This window comes from Aptenodytes patagonicus, chromosome 2 (genome assembly GCF_965638725.1).
Source record: "Aptenodytes patagonicus chromosome 2, bAptPat1.pri.cur, whole genome shotgun sequence".
Taxonomy (NCBI): Eukaryota; Metazoa; Chordata; class Aves; order Sphenisciformes; family Spheniscidae; genus Aptenodytes; species Aptenodytes patagonicus.
In genome coordinates, this window is record NC_134950.1 from 75,263,676 (window position 1) to 75,284,809 (window position 21,134).

The 21,134-nt window shown below is 40.5% G+C and overlaps 1 protein-coding gene across 11 annotated transcripts in view; it reads right to left on the reverse strand.

Moving 5' to 3' along the window:
- FHOD3 (formin homology 2 domain containing 3) overlaps nucleotides 1-21,134 on the reverse strand; it is a 416,636-nt gene that overhangs the window by 40,253 nt on the left and 355,249 nt on the right. For all 11 annotated transcript variants that reach the window (XM_076330252.1, XM_076330251.1, XM_076330250.1 and 8 more), the window contains 3 exons: nucleotides 12,494-12,676; nucleotides 6,331-6,450; nucleotides 5,693-5,854 (listed from right to left, as the gene is read on the reverse strand). In XM_076330252.1, coding sequence (XP_076186367.1) covers nucleotides 5,693-5,854; nucleotides 6,331-6,450; nucleotides 12,494-12,676 — 465 coding nt within the window. The remainder of the gene's footprint in view (nucleotides 1-5,692; nucleotides 5,855-6,330; nucleotides 6,451-12,493; nucleotides 12,677-21,134) is intronic.

Below are 21,134 nucleotides of genomic sequence, written 5' to 3' on the forward strand. Positions count from 1 at the left end.
GTGCATTAAATAGAAGATTGATGCTTTCACAATGACAGATGTTGCCTTAAATTCACAATAAAATGACAACTCTTTTATCGCACGTCACAGGAAGATATACATGATCACAGACAAAATCTTTCTCTCTTCAAAGTTCACGATCGTTTCCACAGCAGACCGCAGCCCAGTCTAAGCTGTTTATAATTTAGGGTCAGACCGTTCGTTCTCACATTATTACAGGGATGCGTTCTGGCAGGGAACACAAAATCTTCCTCTTTTCCTGAGCTGGTTCAGTGCCAAAGGAAATTCTGAGAATTGCTCCTTGCAAACACACTGTCATTTGAGTGCAGCGACCTTCTGTGGCATACGTTCAAAACTCTGTCTCCTCCAGTATTTCCACACTGGCTTGCTTCACCGAATGTCACAAGAATTATCCCAAGACCAACGCTAGTCCGACTTGCACACTGTCAGTCACACATTTTAAGTGAAGTACATGCCAGCTCTCAAAAGCAAGGAAAATATAAAGGAGGTTCTGTCCAGACATTTCCAATTCTAGGATAAAAGGTAGCATCCTGCCAAAATAATTTTGGAAATGAAAACACCTGAATCAAACCACTAATTAAAAATTAAACGACAGAGGTGCTTGCTGAGGTACGACCAGATGAATCTATCCAATTATATACACATCTCCACTGCATTTCAGTTCCTCAAACAATCTACAATAAACACACTAATACAGGACCTTTTGCAGATGCTGTATGACAGTTCCCACTACCTGGGACGAAGAGGAGCAGTACCAGTAAGTGGTGATGTAGGTCACTTCAGTTGGGTGTTATAGTGCCTGCGACACTACTTGCAGTCATTTCACCTGGAAATTATTGAAACATTGCAATGCTGTCAGGCACATGTGCGAAATGTCATTTGCTCTCTTTCAGACAAAACCTCGAAGTCTCATCTGCCACTGAAGCTCCTTCCCCCTTGCCCCAGTCTGCCCTGCAACCGGCAGTCTCTGCCTTATCCTGCTCTGTCTTCACCTTTGCTCGCGCTAGCTTGTGCCAGGAACTGGGGCAGCTGCAGCAGTCCTTGCAGCTGGCACCACAAGGAATGATACAACCGTAAGAAACCCTGCATCTCCCAACCCCCTTTTTCCATGGAAAATAATTTGACTTTTGGCATTTATTTTTGTTTGAAGTAACGTAGGGAAAGCATACTTGAATGATAATTGCACACAAATACTTCTTGTCAAGCGAGACAAGAGAAACCCCGCTGAAGCAATGCGGGAGGCTGCCTGATCTTCCCTACTATTTTTTCCTTTTCTCCTCTCCTCTCCTCTCCCTGCTTTCCAGTGTATCAAGCAGAAGCTACAGCACGCCAGAATGGCACTTCTGTTTCAGCCACCTCCTTTCTCCCCACGCCTCCCTGCTGAGTCCCTCGGAGGGCAGCTACAGGCTTCCTACTCCCCTGAGTAAGTCTTAGTCTCGTTCTGTTCTTTCCTACCAGCAACCCGTGCCGCCTCCCCTGTGTCGTTAACATTTCCTATTGCTTACTTTTAAAAGTTGCCTGCTTCTCCATTGCCTAGTATCCGCAACTGATCCAAGTGTCTTGCTGCAGGGGTTAAAAACCAACCAGAAGTTTGGCATTTTGTAAGTAAATTAAAATTAGGGGGAGAAAAGGACAATTACTAGTTTACTCTGTGGAGCTGGCCAGCTTTCAGATGCATGGGGAAAAATATTTAGGGGGATGAGAAAGAAGATGAACATTTTCATAAGAATACATTTTTTATTCACTAACAACGAAGATACCAGTGCTGATGCAACCCCTCCTCGCTGTACTGGTCAGGAAACTTCTAGGAACAATACCGAGTTTAACTGCAGAAATCTGGGGATCTGCTTCAGTATTAGGTACATCAGTTCTGGTACAACTCCAGTGAATAAATGACTTAAAATATGTTAAAAAAAAGACACACACACAAAAAAAAGCAGGTGCTTTTAATCATGGGATACTAAACAATCAGTGGCCCTGCATGATCTTATATATTTTTATACAACTATGAATACTTTTATTTATCTAGAATTCTATTTTGTGGTCATTTTTTCACTTGTGTCTGCTTTTTTTTGCCATTTATGACTTCAGTCCTTCAACAAAAAGCCACAAGTTTTGCAATAACTATACTAATTTGTTTCTGGTCTTTCTAACTCCTTTCTGGTGAGGCAGCCTGTTTTCTTTGGTTTTTTTTTCATGAACTAAGGCTCAGGAAATACTCATATGATGTGCATCTCAGGGGAAGGGGCATCTCTGTTTATCTACAGGATGGAAATTGTTTAGCCTTTGTGGTTTCTGAAAGATGTTTGTAGACAAAACGGAGCTCAAAATACAGCCTAATCCACAGTGAAATATTAGTTCTCCTTTCCTGTCAGCTTTCCTAAACCAAGATTTCGCCTCGTCTGTGAACATTCCCTTGAAGAGGGCAGCTTGGATGGCTTCCATGTCCTAACTCTTTGATTTGTGGCAGCTAAGATCAAGTGGGAATAGAGCTTGTTACAGTAATCCATCAGTGGTATAACACATGCAGGAACATCCCAAGGAGGGAGACCTTGGGCGTCACGGGGAAGGTTAAGGCTATAATTTCTCTTAATGTGATTTTGTCTGGCCTTTTCAGAATTTCGTCCGCTTTGGGCAGGGCCACGAGATCAGCAAACCACAGACTGAAAGACTGTGCTCAATTTTGTACGCTCTTAGACCTAAAAATTTTTTATAAGTGACAGCATTAGGTTAAGCTTTCTTCCACTTTCTAAGACTGAAAAACAGAAGTAGAAGATTCACTTGAGAGTACACCATACATGGTGGTGTGGATTTTGGAAAACAAGGACTCTTCTCTTTTACAGCGATTTTCATTGAGTGATTAACTTGGTCCCGATCTAAAAAAAAGTGAAATAACTTCTTAACAAAGAGAAGAAGCAGGAAATGAGAAACCAACATACCTAAATGTTGAGAGATGAAGAATCACTCAAAGAAAAAAAACATAAAAAAAATTAAAACCTTCCGAACATGAGAAACCAACTTCAGTGAAGGCAATAAAACAGAGCCTAAACATAGGCTGTACAAGAGGAAAATTAGAACAGAGATGGAATCCAAAGAGCAAATATGTAAGGATATAAAACAAAAGCCACAAATTCCTTTATGGTATCAAAAAAAAAGAAAATATGGCAGAGGTCCTGGATCACTGGGGATGAAAGAAACTGAGGAAGACAAAAGTGAGGGAAGGGAAGCAAGATGACTTCTTTTTATCCAACTTCACCACAGAGGATGTTGGGGAGAAACCTATTCTGGTACCTGCTTTTATTTTTCCCTATTTTATTTTTTCACAGGCGTGAATGAACTAATAGCAAGGTTTGAATACTTGCTAGCAGAAACAAATGTGTTGGAGGAGGATGACAGCTTACAAAGCAGTAAACAAGCAGAAGACAAGAATTCTGACAGCAATTAAAATAAAGAAATTGAGCCACTGGCTAAAACGAGTATGCTTTCACTACACTTAGTAACTTAAAGTATCAGAGGATAGCAAAGGTTTCACCTATCTTTACAAAAGCAGCAAGGTTGATTCAGGAGATTGTAGAGCTCCAAGCTTTATTACTGTACCTGGTAACCTGGCTGAAAGGATGAATAACAGGAAATTAAATACATCAAAATAATCACTAGATTCCGAATATGTTTATAAAATAGTGGACAGATAAGAGCAAGTAAAGAAAATTAGACATTCAAAATCTTTACAAGAGCCTCATGGGAGGCCACCTATGAAGCATGAGGTTAAGAGAGCAAAAGAAAATAAAGAATACATATTGATTCTCATCTGATGAGAGGGTTATCAGCAGGTGTCTCACGGTTTGTACTTTGTCTTTCAGAATTATCTGGAAACAAGGAAGCACACCAAGGGGGTAAAATCTACAGATGGCAAGAAATTATTCAGATTAGTCCTGATTTAAGATTATTAGGGATTTGAGAGATAAGCAGTAAATCTGCTTCAGCAGATCATGGTCATTACTGTAGACTGCAATGAAGTGCACACTGCAGGCATTATCGGACTCCTTTGTGCATTGGGCTGAGTTCTGAATTGCCTGATCAGCTCAGGAGACTGCCTGGATGTCCTTGTGAACTGCCCAAAGACAACTGGTGTCAAAAGGATAGCTACAGTCAAAAACACAAAGAAAACCTCAGGACATCTAACAAAAGATAGCACAAGCAGAATGGACAAACATAGTAGGCATATAACATTTATAAGGAGAGGCTGGAATGCTGTGTTTGCTATCGTTTAACCCATTCTAAAAGATAAGATGGAGAAAAAGTGTGGAAATGGTCTCAAAAAAAAGATGTAGAAGGATTATTTGAGACTTAGACAACGATCTGAGCAGCCTGGTTTAATTTGGTCTTGCACTGAAAAGGGCGATGGACCAGATGATCTTCAGAGGTCCTTTCCAACCTAAGTTATTCTATGAAATAGAGAGATAAAAATAGTTTCGACTGTTCAGTATATTCAGACAGTAAATCCTGAAACTGGCAAATTCAACATCAGACAAAATTACATTATGAATTCATTGTCACAAGAACTGTGCTAGGAGCCAAATTAAGATTTGATTTTTGCAGTTTTTTAAAAATTGTATTATACAGGGTGTCCCATCCCCCCCCATATCCAAACAAGGTGGCTTTTGGAAGAGAAATCATTCCTCCATTTGATGCATATAATGAGTATTATGGCTCATGAAATAAAATTTTTCTAGGAGAGATCTTCCTCCTCCTCTGAAGCTTCTTTTGCTCTCCTCTCAAGCAGCTGGTATTGGCCACTGTCTGAATCAAGACACTGGTCTAGATGGATACTAGTATTATCTGCTGTAGTTATTTCCATTTTCACGAGACATGACTCCAAACCAGAATTTTCATGTTTGTTATCTCCTGATTATATTCTGTCATGTTTACTCCATTAATCAAGTAATGTAGTGTTTTTAAGGGTCATCCATGAAATCTCACACTCTCAGAGCTCCAAGAGTGAGGTTACAGTGTTTCTATCATGCCTGCTAGCAGCAGTAATAAATAATCTGCACACCAAATTGAGCCATTGACCAGACCTATGCATTAGCCAAGGGATTACCACTTTTTAAAAAGAGGTGCTGCCACAAGTTTCCTTTATTTCTATTTATCTTCCCTAACTCCTAATCATCAAAATTATTGTCAGGAGGAGGACAGAAAAGGAGTTAAGCAAAATATTTCAAGGATACTTTCCTTCTGGAAACAATTTTATTACCAAAAAAGTTCATTCCTTCCATTGCCCTTAAAATACAATCAGGCATCTGCCTTAAAAAAGAGATTTCCTCAAACCACAGAATAAATATATTTGAAGATACCGGTCAAATAAAGTTTTAACCTGAAAATAGTTCCTAATAGTTATATACATTAATAACGTATGTAACGTGAAAATAGCTGTCATAATGTGGCTGCCCATTAGTGCGTTGATGAGGAAACCATCTGACAGACAGAGATAAAGCTCAGAAAAGAGAGTACTGGCAACTTCGAAATTCAATGGGAATGACACAATGAATCCACATTCATAAAAAGTGCTGTGACCAGGGAGGAACAAAATCAAAGAATAAAATAAAATCTTAAATATTTCACTTTAAAGAGGGTTTTTAAAAACATATATATATTTACCCACTAGACATACCTTGGCTGACCTAGTGATGGCCCCAATCTCTGAATAAAGATCAGTGCTGTCTGGGAACTTTTCCACCACCATAGTGCAGACGTGGTGCAGGAGGGACTGCTTGTGCACCGTGTCCTTGACTTCTGGAACCTTCTCGAGGTAGCTCAACTCAAAAGCTTTGGCCTGTAAGGGGGGAAAAAAAGGAAGAAATTAAAAATAAAAATGTTTACTCCTTCCCATGCAGATTAGTAGACAAAAATTATTACCAAGTAGGGGTAGAGGGGGAAGAAGAAGAATAATAATCCTACAGGAGAAGAAACTTATTGCTTTTATTTATTTTTAACTTGCTGAAGAGTAGGCCTAAAATCACTCCATCTGCAGTGAAATGACTCATGACAGTTCTCACAATTTGAACGGGGAGCATAGCATCTACACTAATCTCAAGGCGAGTTACACCAGAAGAGCTCCACATTTCCTTCAGGTTATGCTGAAAGAGGCAAAGAGCACCCTGACACACAATAAAAAGAAAAAGTAGGTTCTGTTTTCTAAATTATTTTTCTGGTACAAAATAAATACTGGGTTGCAACTGTCACAATGGTTTTGACTTTTGTTTTTTGAAGGAAAAAGCTGCAGGGGAAATGCTGGGACATCAGGCTTACATTGGTTCCATTCAGAAAGTTCCCAATGGCTAGTAGAGTAGAAAGGATAAATCCCAAGGTTTTATTGTGCTCCAGTTGGTCCATTCCTTCCTTCAGGTCTAGAAGTGGTTCTGCAACTTCCTGCCATGAGAATAAAAACAAGAAAGTGAAGGCTGCAGTTGACTATAGCTGTTTTAAGTTTTTAATTCTACGGTTTAGATTAATTACTGCAAAAAGTCCCTGAACTGGCGTCTTGCAGAGTGCAAACTGGCCATGTGTGCTGGCTTTCTTCCATGTTCCAGCTAATAAATCACATGCAAGGACAGCAAGAAAATACATAAAATAGTTTCCTAATGTTGCTTCTTTATGTATGCAATTGCCTTACTTGTCCTGGGGATTATTCTGTGATTCCAAACAGGAGAGAGAGAATCAGAGAAGGGGCTGCTGCATTTGAGTTAGATGCATGAACATCCCCCTGCCCCGACTGATAAAAAAACTTCTTATAACTATTTTTTCTAATCTTTGAAAAACAAACAAAAAAAAGTTAGAACCCTGGCTGACTTGACATTTGTAGCCTGACCCTAAAGCTTTCTTCAAATGATGGCCACCTCTGCATTTTAGATATGCTTTTGTGCTTGTGTGACTTTAAAACTGAAGAACAACCCCACTGCAAACATCAAGCTTTACAAGTGTTCTCATTTTAACTTAATGCATCTTCCATCCACACATGTTATCGAGTATAGGTATGTAAACTAATAAGGCTTGAAAACATAAATTCTGTTCCATTACCTCGGGAAGTGAACCACACCAGAGAGTTCAAAGGAAGAGAGCGAGGGTAATTGAGTTGACCGAGCTTATTTCTATGTCTTTGTGTGAGGCCCAGGGTTATTTATTTTGTATGCACAGTAACAGTTCACGTTGTTTCTATCTCCAAGTGCCATCCTAAGCATCTGTGAGCAGCATTCTTTTCCCAAATTATTACACTCTTTATGAGCCAAGAAGCCAAAACTAAACCGTTATTTTAGACCAAGAGGCAAAATAGCTGAGAACTTCACTTTCTTGGAGAAATACAATGGGTCATTCAACAATTGTAGTGATATTTTACCATAAATAAGAGCACAAAGATGAAGGAAATGTACATTTCTAGTCACTACAGAACAAATAACCTCTTGAAAAGAATATGGCAAATTCAAGACAAATTATGAGATGGCATAGTGAGCAAAGTAATTTATAAATCAGAGGAGAGGTGCTAAATAATCCAAGACTTTATCAAGTTAAACTAAAATCAATAAACTGCTGCACAGAATTCTTTGAATTGCTTTAAAGTCAGGGTTGATTTAGTTTGTTTTGTTGCATTATGGGGAATGAATCAAACTGCTCTGCATCTGCTGTAAACACAGGCTTTTGAACTATTTTACTTGTATCAATTTGCAACCTGTTAAAAAATCATTCCCAAAAGGTTAATTTAAAACATTCTGAAGGTGAATAAAAAGGTAGCATAACAGGCTTCCAAAACAGGCCATACTCTAGCCCTTCATTTAGCTATTTACATGCAAGTTATCCAAGCTTAGACTTTCTTCATATAGTACACATTTATAACTACTCTTTATTTTTTATTTTATTGTAGCATTAAAAAACAATAAAAAAGTGTGCTAGATACTGTATAATCAGATGAAATACCCATTCTTGCTCCCTATAAAATGCACGTTCTACCTAAAAAGGGCAGATACATAATGCAGAGCTACCTCATATCCTTAGATACCACGTAGCCTTATTTAGCATGTTTTTATTTTTCACCTAAAAATATGCTTGAATGAAATTTGAGGATTGCTCCAGAATTTCTGGCCGCGTGACATCTGATAATGCCTGATAAATGTTTGACGCACATGCACAAATGAACTCAACTATATGTGTGCAATGAATCCCATGGTCCTGGGACAGGGAGGACGTAGCACACGTTCTGTACAGCTGGTCTGGCATATGCACTGTTACTACCAACCTGCTATACTGGTAACAAGTTTAGCTTACTGCACCTGTACAAGTTCACGTGCATGCTTTTCTGCGAGGAGTAAAAACTTGGTTGGGATGGGAACTTTGAGAATACCAAAATGTAATTTGCCATATTTGCATTTAATCAAGACTGGCCTGCATAAAGTATCATACCCTTTTAAAACAACAGAAAGTATCAGGATCATACTGTAAAACTTAAAAAGCTCTGATGCTCTTTTTAAAATTTTCAGGCAGTTTAAGCATCACTCAAAAGTACAATCTTTTTGAACACTGATTTCTCTAGCACTCTAGGGAGACTAGAGTCAGGAGTAACCTTTCCACTCAGAAGAGAAAGTGAAGCAAGCCCTTTTCTTTACCAGTTCTACTTTTCTCATTTCTACACCTGCTTATATTCATTTATGATCCTTTAAAGTTGTCAGCAATAAGGATATATTTGTCCATATTCTTGACCTTAAGAAAAAAAAAAACTGATTTAGGACAACTAAAGATTCTTTTCCTCTTTCAAAGGCCTTTAAACTCCCTTTGAGATAATGAAGTTTGACAGCATCTGCATCATAAATAGTTCAGCACAAAGAACTAGCAGTAACACAGTGTAATTTTTCAGAGCAATCAAAAGTCTGAAAATGAAGATTTAAAGTTGAAACTCTACCTCTTTTGTCTATGCCTTTAAAATGTTACCGAAAGAAAGGTGAGAAAAATTATTGTTCCACTGATGACCTTCAGTAGGCATCCAGTACCTTAGATACATGTTAACATTTCAAAACATTATACACGTTATCAAACAGATCATTTGGAAAGGGTTTTCCTTTTTTATTTTCTGTAAAGAGCAAAGAATGAGTATTCATTCATCCAGTTCAGCTCCTCACAGTCCGAGGCTGCTCCCTACAAATGTACCCTGACTTGCTTTAGTTAATTAAATTCAATCCAAGAAAGATGACTGCCTTCATTACGCCTGGAGAGCTTTTCTACAAACATGAACAGTATCTCACTTAACCCTTTTCTTGGACAATTTCATGCTGTTTTTCTTTCAGGTTGTCAGAGATGGAGCTAAGACCTACTTAGGCAAAACTCTGTTCTTGGCTGATTAGCAAAAGAGTCTCATGAATGAGAACCCCAGCCTTACATCAATAACTCAGGTATTTCACACTGTTGATATCATGGACCATTTAAAACTTCCAGCCTCATGGAAATAGTAGGAAGGTTCATGCATTTCTTACATAAAATATACGTGACTCGATAAATAATGAGTGCATTCTGAACTGTTATGAATTTTCCTAATTTTAAAATAGATTTTAAAAAAATCAAGCAAATGCTGGAAAAAATATGACAAAAAATGTGGAGGTAAGTGATTTGGCACCTAAGTTTCACTAAGGGTTTGCCCATTTGCAGATGGATCTTCTGCAAAAACATAGTTTCAAGAACAGAAGAATGTTAGCAAGTCATGGGACTCTTTTATTATCAAGATCATTAATGCAAACTACTTCATTTTTTAATTGGATATGCTCATGGTATCTTATCTCAGTCTAAATAACGCTTATGTTTATTGGTTAGTTGGAACTTAAACTCCGACCTTAACCTTTTGTTATTGGAGAGACCCAACTGCTTGCTCTTTCTTGTACATCTGATGCCTGATCCCATATCTTCCTCTTCACCCAACTAAGACCGAAGCTGTCTATCACATCTATGCTTCTCTGCTAGGCTTCTTATCACACGCTCTTCTTACTTCATCAGAGTTATCGTATTTTATTTCCTGTACCATTTTATGGTAAGTACTGTACTTAGGCCTACCTGCCTTTCAACAGGGATAAAAATCTTGGTCCTATCTTCACTCACTTGTGCACCCTCAGTAAGTTTGCAGACGACACCAAGTTGGGCGGGAGTGTTGATCTGCTCGAGGGTAGGAAGGCTCTGCAGAGGGACCTGGACAGGCTGGATCGATAGGCCAAGGCCAACTGTATGAGATTCAACAAGGCCAAGTGCCGGGTCCTGCATTTCGGCCACAACAACCCCATGCAGCGCTACAGGCTTGGGGAAGAGTGGCTGGAAAGCTGCCTGTTGGAAAAGGACCTGGGGGTGCTGGCTGACAGCCGGCTGAACATGAGCCGGCAGTGTGCCCAGGTGGCCAAGAAGGCCAATGGCATCCTGGCCTGTATCAGAAATAGTGTGGCCAGCAGGAGTAGGGAAGTGATCGTGCCCCTGTACTCGGCCCTGGTGAGGCCGCACCTCAAATACTGTGTTCAGTTTTGGGCCCCTCACTACAAGAAGGACGTTGAGGTGCTGGAGCGTGTCCAGAGAAGGGCAACGAGGCTGGTGAGGGGTCTGGAGAACAAGTCTTCTGAGGAGCGGCTGAGGGAACTGGGGTTGTTTAGCCTGGAGAAAAGGAGGCTGAGGGGAGACCTTATCACTCTCTACAACTACCTGAAAGGAGGCTGTAGCGAGGTGGGTGTTGGTCTCTTCTCCCAAGTAACTAGTGATAGGACAAGAGGAAATGGCCTCAAGTTGCGGCAGGGGAGGTTTAGATTGGATGTAAGGAAAAATTTCTTTACTGAAAGAGTGGTTAAACGTTGGCACAGGCTGCCCAGGGAAGTGGTTGAGTCACCATCCCTGGAAGTATTTAAAAGATGAGTAGATGAGGCACTTAGGGACATGGTTTAGTGGGCATGGTGGTGTTGGGTTGACGGTTGGACTCGATGATCTTAGAGGTCTTTTCCAACCTCAATGATTCTATGATTCTATGATTCTACGATTCACTCCAGCTATCGCTTCTTTGAGTAATTTAGGTATTTGAGACTTTTTATACTAACATCCATTCTACATGGATTTTAGCTGGCAATTCATTAACTTTGTGGCATAAACATTATAGGACCAGCAACAGGAAAACTATCAGAATTTCATCAGCTTTTAGCAGTGCTTCAAATGTTACTTTTTGATTGAGAGGAAGCTAGAAATTCTAGGTATAGACATAGATTAACAGCTACAGCTAACTCAGCTCACATGAAAGGAACAATTTAGCATTGTGGTAACTTCAAAGCAGAGTAAATAGCTGTACCAGAGTAAAAAATAACTGGCAAAAAAGTATTCGGGCCAGATACAAGTATTTTATGTTTTATGAGTCAGAAATGTAAATGTCTAAGACTAAAGTGTCACAATTAAAAAATCCTGAATATTAGTGTGACTGCATTTCCTAAAATCTAAGAAAATTAAACAGAGGTTGAGTAATCTTGACAGTATCATCTGCAAATCAATCCACTATTGCATAACTTGTGAAATAACTGTGGCTAGGTAAACATAAGGCATTTTCAGAAGCATGTCCCACTTCTCAGAATCTGTATCACACGAAGTTACACCGATTTTTTAATATACACATATGCACACAGATACACATACATAATTAATATATACAGGAGAGAGCTGCCTGAAGAGCAATGCATGGGGTATGCATGAGAAGTGCAGCAAGAATGTTCCTGCGCTGAGATTGCTCAAAGAGCTTGTGAAAGTGAGCAAGTAGCTGAAATCGCCTACACAGTTTCATTCTGCTTCACCTCTGCACCAAAATTATATGCTGTCATTTTGAAATTTTTGTCTGTGATTCATCATACATGACAGACAACCCAATTATAGTGTTCTCTGAATAAATGCCATCCATGAAGAAGGTAGCGACAACTGTCTGTGACTGAACTGAAAAGAGCACCCCTGAAGGATGTCTTATCTTTTGTTTATAGCTTTGAAAGAGAGTTATAAACAGAAATAACTTTAATGGATGGTGTTTTCCTTAGTTCAAATGGATGCAAGATCAATACTCTCATTTTATGACGTAAGGCTGAATACTGTAGTCCTCATTCAATCTTTATCCGAAGAAAAATTTTTACTGCTCTGAAGTAAGAATTTCCTGAATAACAACATCTGGAGAAGATGTGGTAAGGATTTAGCCCTCTTCTTTGTTCCAATATCATTACTGCCTAATTAAAGGAAGGAAGACATAATCTCTAATTTTCTTTTATAGAAGGAACAGATTATGAAGGATCATTTTAGCTGTTTCCTGGTTGGCCACTGGAACAAAAGCGACCCATTTACCATTTCCTCAAAATATATGCTCGTATAACAACAAGGTCAGGGAAAGATTAAGCAAAGCCTTGGAATAGCCTCCACCCCTGCCTCCCTGCTTTCCCCTCACCTTTTCCACTATCTCGTAGTCCATCTTGAAAGCCCAGAGCTGGAGCCTGGCGGAAAGTTCACTGATGGAGGAGAGGGTGAGAAGGAACTGCTCGGCGCTGCCCAGGGGGACATCAGGGTTCGCCAGCTGTGCCTCCTGGATCTTTTGCTTCTCCTCCTCGGTCGGGATCATGGTCAGGATTTTCTGTGAAGGGAGACAAAAGGCAGGCGTCAGCGGTGAGGCCTAGAGGCATGCAAGGGCTGGATGTAGTGGCACGGGGATGCTCCTGTGGCAAGCGCTCCTGCAGCGCAGGCTCACGCGACGAGCTTCACTTGGACTTCGCCTGAGCTCCTGTGACACTGGGTGACTTTTCAGCAGCAATGGCAGAAGTCTTAGTTCCTGGCTGGTAAATTAGGACAGCACTGTAGTAACCAAGCACTAACCCACTGCACTAGAGAGCAAAACAAGGCCTGCTATCTTGAACATTTGCAGTTGAAAAACACATCTGTATTAACACGCATTTTTTAAAATTTGTAGTCAGTGGATATGGTTAATCACGGGATCAAACACTGAAGAAAGACAGGGCGTCTGGTTAGGACTGCTCTCCTCAGCTTTCATATCTTTAAATCAAAACTGGCCACATGTCTGCAAATTACATACAGAAGTGAGTGTAGAATGAGTGAAATATTTTGGCCTGTGATTTACAGCAGGTCAGACTAGATAGCAGGTCCCTTTTAGCCTCAGCATCTACGAATCTTCCAGTGCACTTGTAGGTATACAGGAATAACTTGAGGACTCCTGTCCCTTGCTGTTCTCATCGTTTATTATTTTTTGCTCAGTCTGTTTTGTTTTTTATGAAAGATGACAACTATTGCAGCCTATTAGGTCACTCCCAAAAATTTCACCCAAACTGAGGACAACTTCCCAAGGAAGTTGGGAATTCATTTAATTCAATGCGTTGAATTTAAAGTTGTATTATGCATTGCATAATGCATATGGCCTTTTTCTCTTTTTGATCTGAAATGTCTAAAATATTGATGAAAAAGGATCTCAGTATTTTCAGTTTCTGCTGTCAGTATGGCTCAAAACATTTATATTTTCCCTTTAATTCTTGGATCTTACATGCTTGTTCACATGTGGCAGCTTTCCTTCTCAAAGTATTGCTCTCTAAGGTATTGCTTCTTAATTAGTTTTTAACATAATAAATGCACTTTAAAATGAAGAAGAAAAGCAAGACAACATAAAGGCATCAGATAAATTGAGGTCTTTACCCTGCTGATCAATGCCTCAAAGCAGTAGATTTTCAACACAACTTATGTTTATTCATCTGAAGAACGACATGTTTTTGCTGTAGCCTTCTATAATGACAGAGGCTGTATTGGAGGGGATGACAGAATAATAAAAATCAGCCAAAGAGCTCTCAGACCTGCCAATCCAAACTACAGCCTTCTTCCAGTGCTGGACATAGCCAATTCATCAAAGTAGCACAACTGCCCCCTTCCATTCATCTGGCTCCTTGTACAGCGCTGGAGCTAAGCATGGAGAGCAAGGGGCTTTTTCTGGTCAACCAGGCGAAGAACAAGAGTTAAGCAAGCAAATAATGTTCAATTTGTTGAACCGGGACTTACTTAATTTCAGGCACAGCATTTGTATTGCTGTCCATCTTCTTATGCTGACTTCCATAAATATAAATAAAGAAGCATTTCTTTCTCTTAATGGTGGCTCTGCCTTTTAGTTAAAAAAAAAAAAAAAAAGCCTCCTTGCTTGGACACTGCAAGCTTCTACCTTAATACATTAATATCCTAAGGAAAAAAAAAGAGGAGGAAAATCCCTCAATACACTCTGGTGCTTTTTCTTCCTCTGTCAATGACTGTTTGGAAAATATTCTGATGTACACCTGTTCTGACTGTGTATTGATTTTGAGATGTGCTATCCATCCATCCATCCATCCACACACGCTGAAATCTGTAACTTAGGTCATACCTAACATCAAACTAGAGATTTGTAAGTAGCTGCTTCAGGGCATTTCTCAGTGCTTAACCGATACTCATCTAAAAAAGTTCATAAAAAAGAGAGACTGAGTCTGAAACTCATAAGAAGAGGTGTTTCGCAGAGTGTCCTTTGAAGAAGTCAGGCCTCCTAGTGCCTACTCCTCTCTTTGACAAGAAGAAGCCAACACCCCCTCAGCTGAGCCAGGGCAGCTTGCAAATAGGATCATAAGAACATCCATACATGGAGAGTTCAGCAGTAGCCATGTGATGGATGTAAAAACGCTTCTGATGCATTTTTGAAGGCTAACACTTCAGCAGTATTCTCAATTGCCTCCTACAAATAACTAGGGCTTTTGGCAGCTACCCAGGGATCCCACAAGTATTTTGTGGTGGTGCAGGGCCTTCACTCCAGAGATTTTGCACTGCTTTTGGGCATTTGAAAGAGAGCAATGAAACAGTAAGCTTTATTTCCAAAGGGACTCTCCTCCTCCTTGAGCTTTATGTAAACACCACAAACCAGATGGAGCTGACAAAAAGCATTCGAGTCCAAGTACTGCAAGGCTGCTGTGCTGCGTACCGTAGTATGTGAAACAAAGAACGCCAAGCAAAAGAGCCTGTACTTGTGGTGCCAGCTGCCGAGGATCACCCCTGCTGCTGAAAGTCCTGCCTCGATGGGACCACAGCTGCTGGCAGGTCTCGCACCATCCAGGGTGCAACTGCCCCTGTAATGACGACTTACTCATCGGCACTTCTAATCTGCTTGGGCAAATAATTCTGATCCTGCTGGTCATCATCCTTGGTGTGCCCCTGAGCAAGTGGTAAAATGCTCCTATTTTTGATTTCCACTCTATGACTAATTTGAGCCATTTGTTCAGTGCTGGAAACTGCTGAGTACACCACCTGCCAGTTTATTTATTTTTTTTTTTTTAAGCATCACTGACAGTGAAAGTAGCATAAAAACACAGCAGGGCAGAAGGTTATTGGCACTTGATGTGACCATTAAATCACAAATAGCTTTGAATCTAATCATTAGTTCATAACGCTCTCCATAGTATGGCACTCTTCAGGTCAATTAAAGAAGAATTGGTTATCAACAAGCCCTATGCTTATATCCTCTACCCTATGCTTATATCCTCTAATATGCGTGATGTATGTATTTCACCTCCATGCATTCTCACACAACTGTTCGGGCCAGAGACTAACATTCTGAGGAAAACCAGTGCACAAATCTTTTTTTGGAGGAAAAGAAGCCATTTTTGGAGATCCCGTTCGCATGAGATAATAGATCCTAATTATTCTGCTCCTAGACTGCTGGACCCAGCCCTTGAACTTTCAGCGAAGGGATCAAACTGTTTATTTCCTGGACTTAGCCATCCTGATGTATGAACTCCACAAATTTCTAAGAGGAAAGCCTCACAAGGCTCACAGGGCAAAATTTATAACCCCCATATGCCTGAGGGTTACAGGCCTCAGTACGGGACGCAAGGAAGCACCTAACCAGAGACTCCGAATAGCCTGGAGCCTCTGTAGAAATTAGGTGCTTAAGTTATCTCTTTCAAGAGATAATGGGGCTTCTCAGTGATGATGAGGTTGCAGGGGTGCCTTGGCTTTCATATTTGGTTTCAGGTGATTTTACCAGGCGAACAGGAGCCTGAAAAAAATTAGTAAACTAAATATCAGGTGGTTGTTGGGTCCAAAGCTTTCTGTGGCTCGAGGCCCACGAATTTGTAAGCTGCTTAACCAAATACAGGTTAGTGGGTATTTCATCGGATATTTGACAGGCCTCGGCAGACTATTCAGCTCCAAAAAGGCTCTCCCACTTCAGCTTTCCAGGCAGCTATTAACGAGACACATCAGTAGTTTGCATTACCTGCAGAAACTCTAACAAAATATAAAAGCATATGAAGGTCAGGACTCCACAGTAAGTGAGGCCGCCTGCACTAATTTTACTTCAACTCTTCCAAAAATGATCCAATTCTGAGAAGGGACTACATCTAAAATGCCCGATAGCCATCCCTGTAAATCAGGAACTGACAACTGCTGCGTCGGTCAGACCGCTCCACTTCCTCAGCTCTCTACTGAAATACATGAACATGCCATTGCTGGTCACAGAAACTGTAGAAGATGTTTTGGTTTGCTGCAAGGAGTGAAAGTGTAGCTTTTTTTCTTTAAATAAAGTCTGAAACTTGTTAGGGCAGCGATACGCTGACTGTGGGTGTATGGCCAGCAAGGCACCATTGCATCTGTTCTCTCTTCTGTCTAGACTTGTGAAAAGAGGTGTTCTTTCAGGTCACGTGAGCTAACATAATTTGAAACATCCCATCACGCTTTTACAAAGCATTAGCTAAACAAATTGGAAACTGCAAATGCCAACGTACCGCGGCAACTATCAGAACAAAAACTTAAATACCTTGATCATTTAAAAAAATCAAATTTTGCTTTTTGTTTATACATGTCACCATCTGCCTTTTTAACACCAGGCTCTCATTTCTTACCCCTTTTTACATCTCAGGGCTACCTAGCCACTCCAGACACATGGACTTCAAAACACTTAAGAAACGTGGGTACGGAGGGCCTAGCATACCTGGAGAATTTTTTAATTTCAAATAGTTTTACTAAAAGCTATACCTACCAATGCAATGCAATATTGTGTAGCACCACAAAGCTATATTGTAAAGCACAAAGCGACCTACCTTAATTTCCTCACAGCGCTACCCCAATTTTACTCTGCTAAATTAATCATACTCTTTGGTATAATTTGATTTCGATCCACATTCCCTTACTGAGTAGCACTTTACAGAGGGACTCACTCACTTCCTTTACTAAAGACAAGCACCAAGGACTGGTTTGGTGGACTCTATTCTTGCAGCTGCCCGTGATACACTTCATTAAAATTAGGTGCCAGGATTTTAAGCTTGCCTCTTTTGCTTAGCTCACAGAAAGCCCTCATCCATGCTAAGCAGGCAGTTCTTTATCCTGCAGCTAGCTCTAAGTTGTTTGAACACAATGAATGCCAAGCTTTCAAAGAAAGGAAAACACAACCACTTTGGCAAACATAAGGTGGCAAAATTTTTTTTAGTTGGATTGATGCATGCTTGCAGACACACATTGTGCCTTCCTTTGAAAATACGTTTCTAACAGTGCCTGCTCTGCATACTAAATGGACTACATCTGCCTTTTTAGCACCATGCCCCATTTTCTGCCCTTTTTCACAGCTCAGGGGTACCTAACCACTTCAGACACATGGCCTAAAATACGCAACATACTTAGGTATAGAGGCCTTTAAACACCTGGAGAATTTTTTCTCCTTAGTTACATATTTGAAGTTAAAAAGCAAAGTATGGATTACTAAGAGTTAAATGGCACAAGCAAAACAGCATTCAGCAGAATGTAGAACAGTAGCAGAGGGTTTACTGGGTCACTATGAACTTGATGATGAGTTGGGCTATCACAGACTTGTAGCCTGCATCCCACTGCATCACTGCCTTGGTGCTAGCACTACTGTCAGCACTACTTTAGTCCACTGTCCTTAAAGGAATTGCTAAGGTCAGTTTTAAGATACCATTGAATCTGAACTTATCCACCAAGGTGCAGAACTAAAGCCACACGCACACTAAGACGACAGTGACGACGCTCCTCAGTGAGGGACATAGCACAGAACTCACAGCCAAGGCAACGGATGGCTCAGGTAACTTTATACCCTGTTGGTGCCCTGCTCCGTGCTGGATCCCCTAAAAGCTGAAAATGATCCTAAATCATAGCTTCTCTGAAATTTTAGCAGTGAATGTTATGTCCTGACCGCACACATCACATCTCTTCTCCTGCTCTCCTTAAATCTCTCTCTTCTGCTTACTAGCCGTGACATCTCTTCTAGACGATTAACTATGCAGAAAGGCTTTGGAGTACTCACTGTGATGCAGGTTTTTAATTAGACCAATTGCATAATTTTTTTTCCATACCAGTCCTGCCTCATTCAACCCATAGACTAGCTATAAATTAAATTATATAGCAAATAATTTGCTTTATTCTCTGCATTTTTATATAAATGAAGCTGATGCATTTCACTACCAATTATTTCCTAATATTTAGGAACTGTAGATGTGAACCAGAAAACTTTCTAAAAATCTAGACTGAAAAGACAACCCCTGTTCCCTCTAAGCTAACTCTAAGGCTAAAGCCAGTGAACAGGTCAATACAGAAGAGAAGAGAAACAGGAAACACAGCTTGTCTACACTGTAGATCAAAGGGGTAGTATGGAAAACTGAGGCAGGGCTCTGCTGAAAACAGCAGGACTCTCAATGATGCATTTCTGTACCTCTCTTTGCACCTCTTGGCCAATTCTGCATAGCTTAATCCAGCCCTCTATCTCGCTATAAATGTCTGTCTGACTCTATAACAACGTGCTATAAGAAAAATCTGTAAATTGGGGACTGGGGAAGGGAATCTGAATTCAGTGCAGGGTTTTACCTGATAAGAAGTAAATAAATATGGAACATTGAGAAAAAAAAAGCACTTTTCTCCATGAACATCATCCTTCCCAACTAACAAAGGCTTCATCCCTCAACCAATAAAGGCTACATCCCCTCAAAGTACCTGGGCTCTGCTCCATAGACTCACAGAATCATTTAGGTTGGAAAAGACCTTGAAGATCATCGAGTCCAACTGTTAACCCAACACTGCCAAGTCCACCACTAAACCATGTCCCTAAGCACCACATCTACACGTCTTTTAAATACCTCCAGGGATGGGGACTCAACCGCTTCCCTGGGCAGCCTGTGCCAATGCTTTCAGTGAAGAAATTTTTCCTAATATCCAATCTAAACCTCCCCTGCCGCAACTTGAGGCCGTTTCCTCTCATCCTATTGCTTGTTACATGGGAAAAGAGACCAACACCCACCCCACTACAACCTCCTTTCACATAGTTGTAGAGAGCGATAAGGTCTCCCCTCAGCCTCCTTTTCTCCAGGCTAAACAACCCCAGTTCCCTCAGCCGCTCCTCAGAAGACTTGTTCTCCAGACCCCTCACCAGCCTCGTTGCCCTTCTCTGGACACGCTCCAGCACCTCAACGTCCTTCTTGTAGTGAGGGGCCCAAAACTGAACACAGTATTTGAGGTGTGGCCTCACCAGTGCTGAGTACAGGGGCACGATCACTTCCCTACTCCTGCTGGCCACACTATTTCTGATACCAGCCAGGATGCTATTGGCCTTCTTGGCCACCTGGGCACACTGCCAGCTCATATTCAGTTTATTCCCTTTCTCTTTATTTTAAATATCTGAATGATCACATCAGGATTACTCACATCTTAGGTTCAAGCTGTGGACACAGAACTCAGAAATCCCATTTTCTTTAGCACTGGGCAAGTATATCAGCAGTGTATCATTTCCTGGTTTCTGAATTCTTCAATTTGAAAGCTACCTGCATATATATTTTAAATGAAATTATGGGTTTCTGGCAGCTAATGGAAAGGCCACCCAAAGGAGGCTGTGGTGGTACAAGGCACTCACAACTGTGGATACCACAGCTGGTTGGCAGATGGACAGCCCAGCTACAGATGTTGGCACTGGAAAGGGTGAGCTATGCAGAGCAGCTGAACTTCTGTTAAGCGTGCCAGAGAAGGACACAATTCAAAGGAGATGATACATGAAAGATAATAAAGATGTGTCCTTCTTTATCAGCCATTTTATGTTGGACTTTGTATGGAAACACTGCCTACAGCACTGAGATCAAACCTGTGGTCTGTGAGTGGGGCTTGGCTGGAGGGCTACTTCTCTCCAACACTTCAAAGCTTAGTACTGCAAACTGCAGTGGTGGGTACATGGGCTGGGTCATGAAAAATTACTTTTTTAGCCTGATTTGTCACCTTCATAATATGAGTAAGGTATGTATATACCAAATAAGTAATACAGCTTTGGGGAGAAACTATATTCTAGTAGGGATAAATCAGGCCTTGCCTTCTAGCTAGAATGATCTTTTGCCTTAAGTATTTCTTTTGCATGTAACTGTTGGCAACTCCATTTCCATTCCAGCCAGCTTTTCTCATTTTCTTCTGTAGTCAGCACAGTGAAGGTGGAAAGGTGGAAATCATGAAACACAGTGCCAAACCACTGAAAGGTGACTGTGTATCAATATATGACCTCTGCTGCTCAGCCACTGGTTGAGATTTGTAGTTGTGCAGGTTACTCTTACTAGGTGATAGAGGCTTATTAAAAAAAAAAGAAGCGATTTGAAATGAGTACAACCACAATGAAAAAAAACAGGGGAGCAGCAGGCTTCTTTTACACTTCACAGAAGAAAAATGTTTTGATAAAAAAAATAATAAACAGCTCATCTTGGATCTCGGTAAGAATATCTGCAAAGTCAAACATGTAATGGTAAAAATTACATCATCTGTAATCTTTATACCAACTGCTTTTCTTCAAACAACAGCAACACAGAAATGTTATTTTGAGCAGAACTAGTCACTGTATTTGTTTTCCATTAGATATACAATCTAGAATGACTCCAACAGCTAGCTGGGCATGAACTTTATTAAACCCTGTACCAGTTGCATCAGCTCTAGTAACTCACTGCCTATTCTTGCTGCTCACAATATTTCAGTCAATCTCCAGAGGAACAGATAATACTCTGGAAATCTTGACAGGAATTAACACCATTGTTACTCAAACTTAA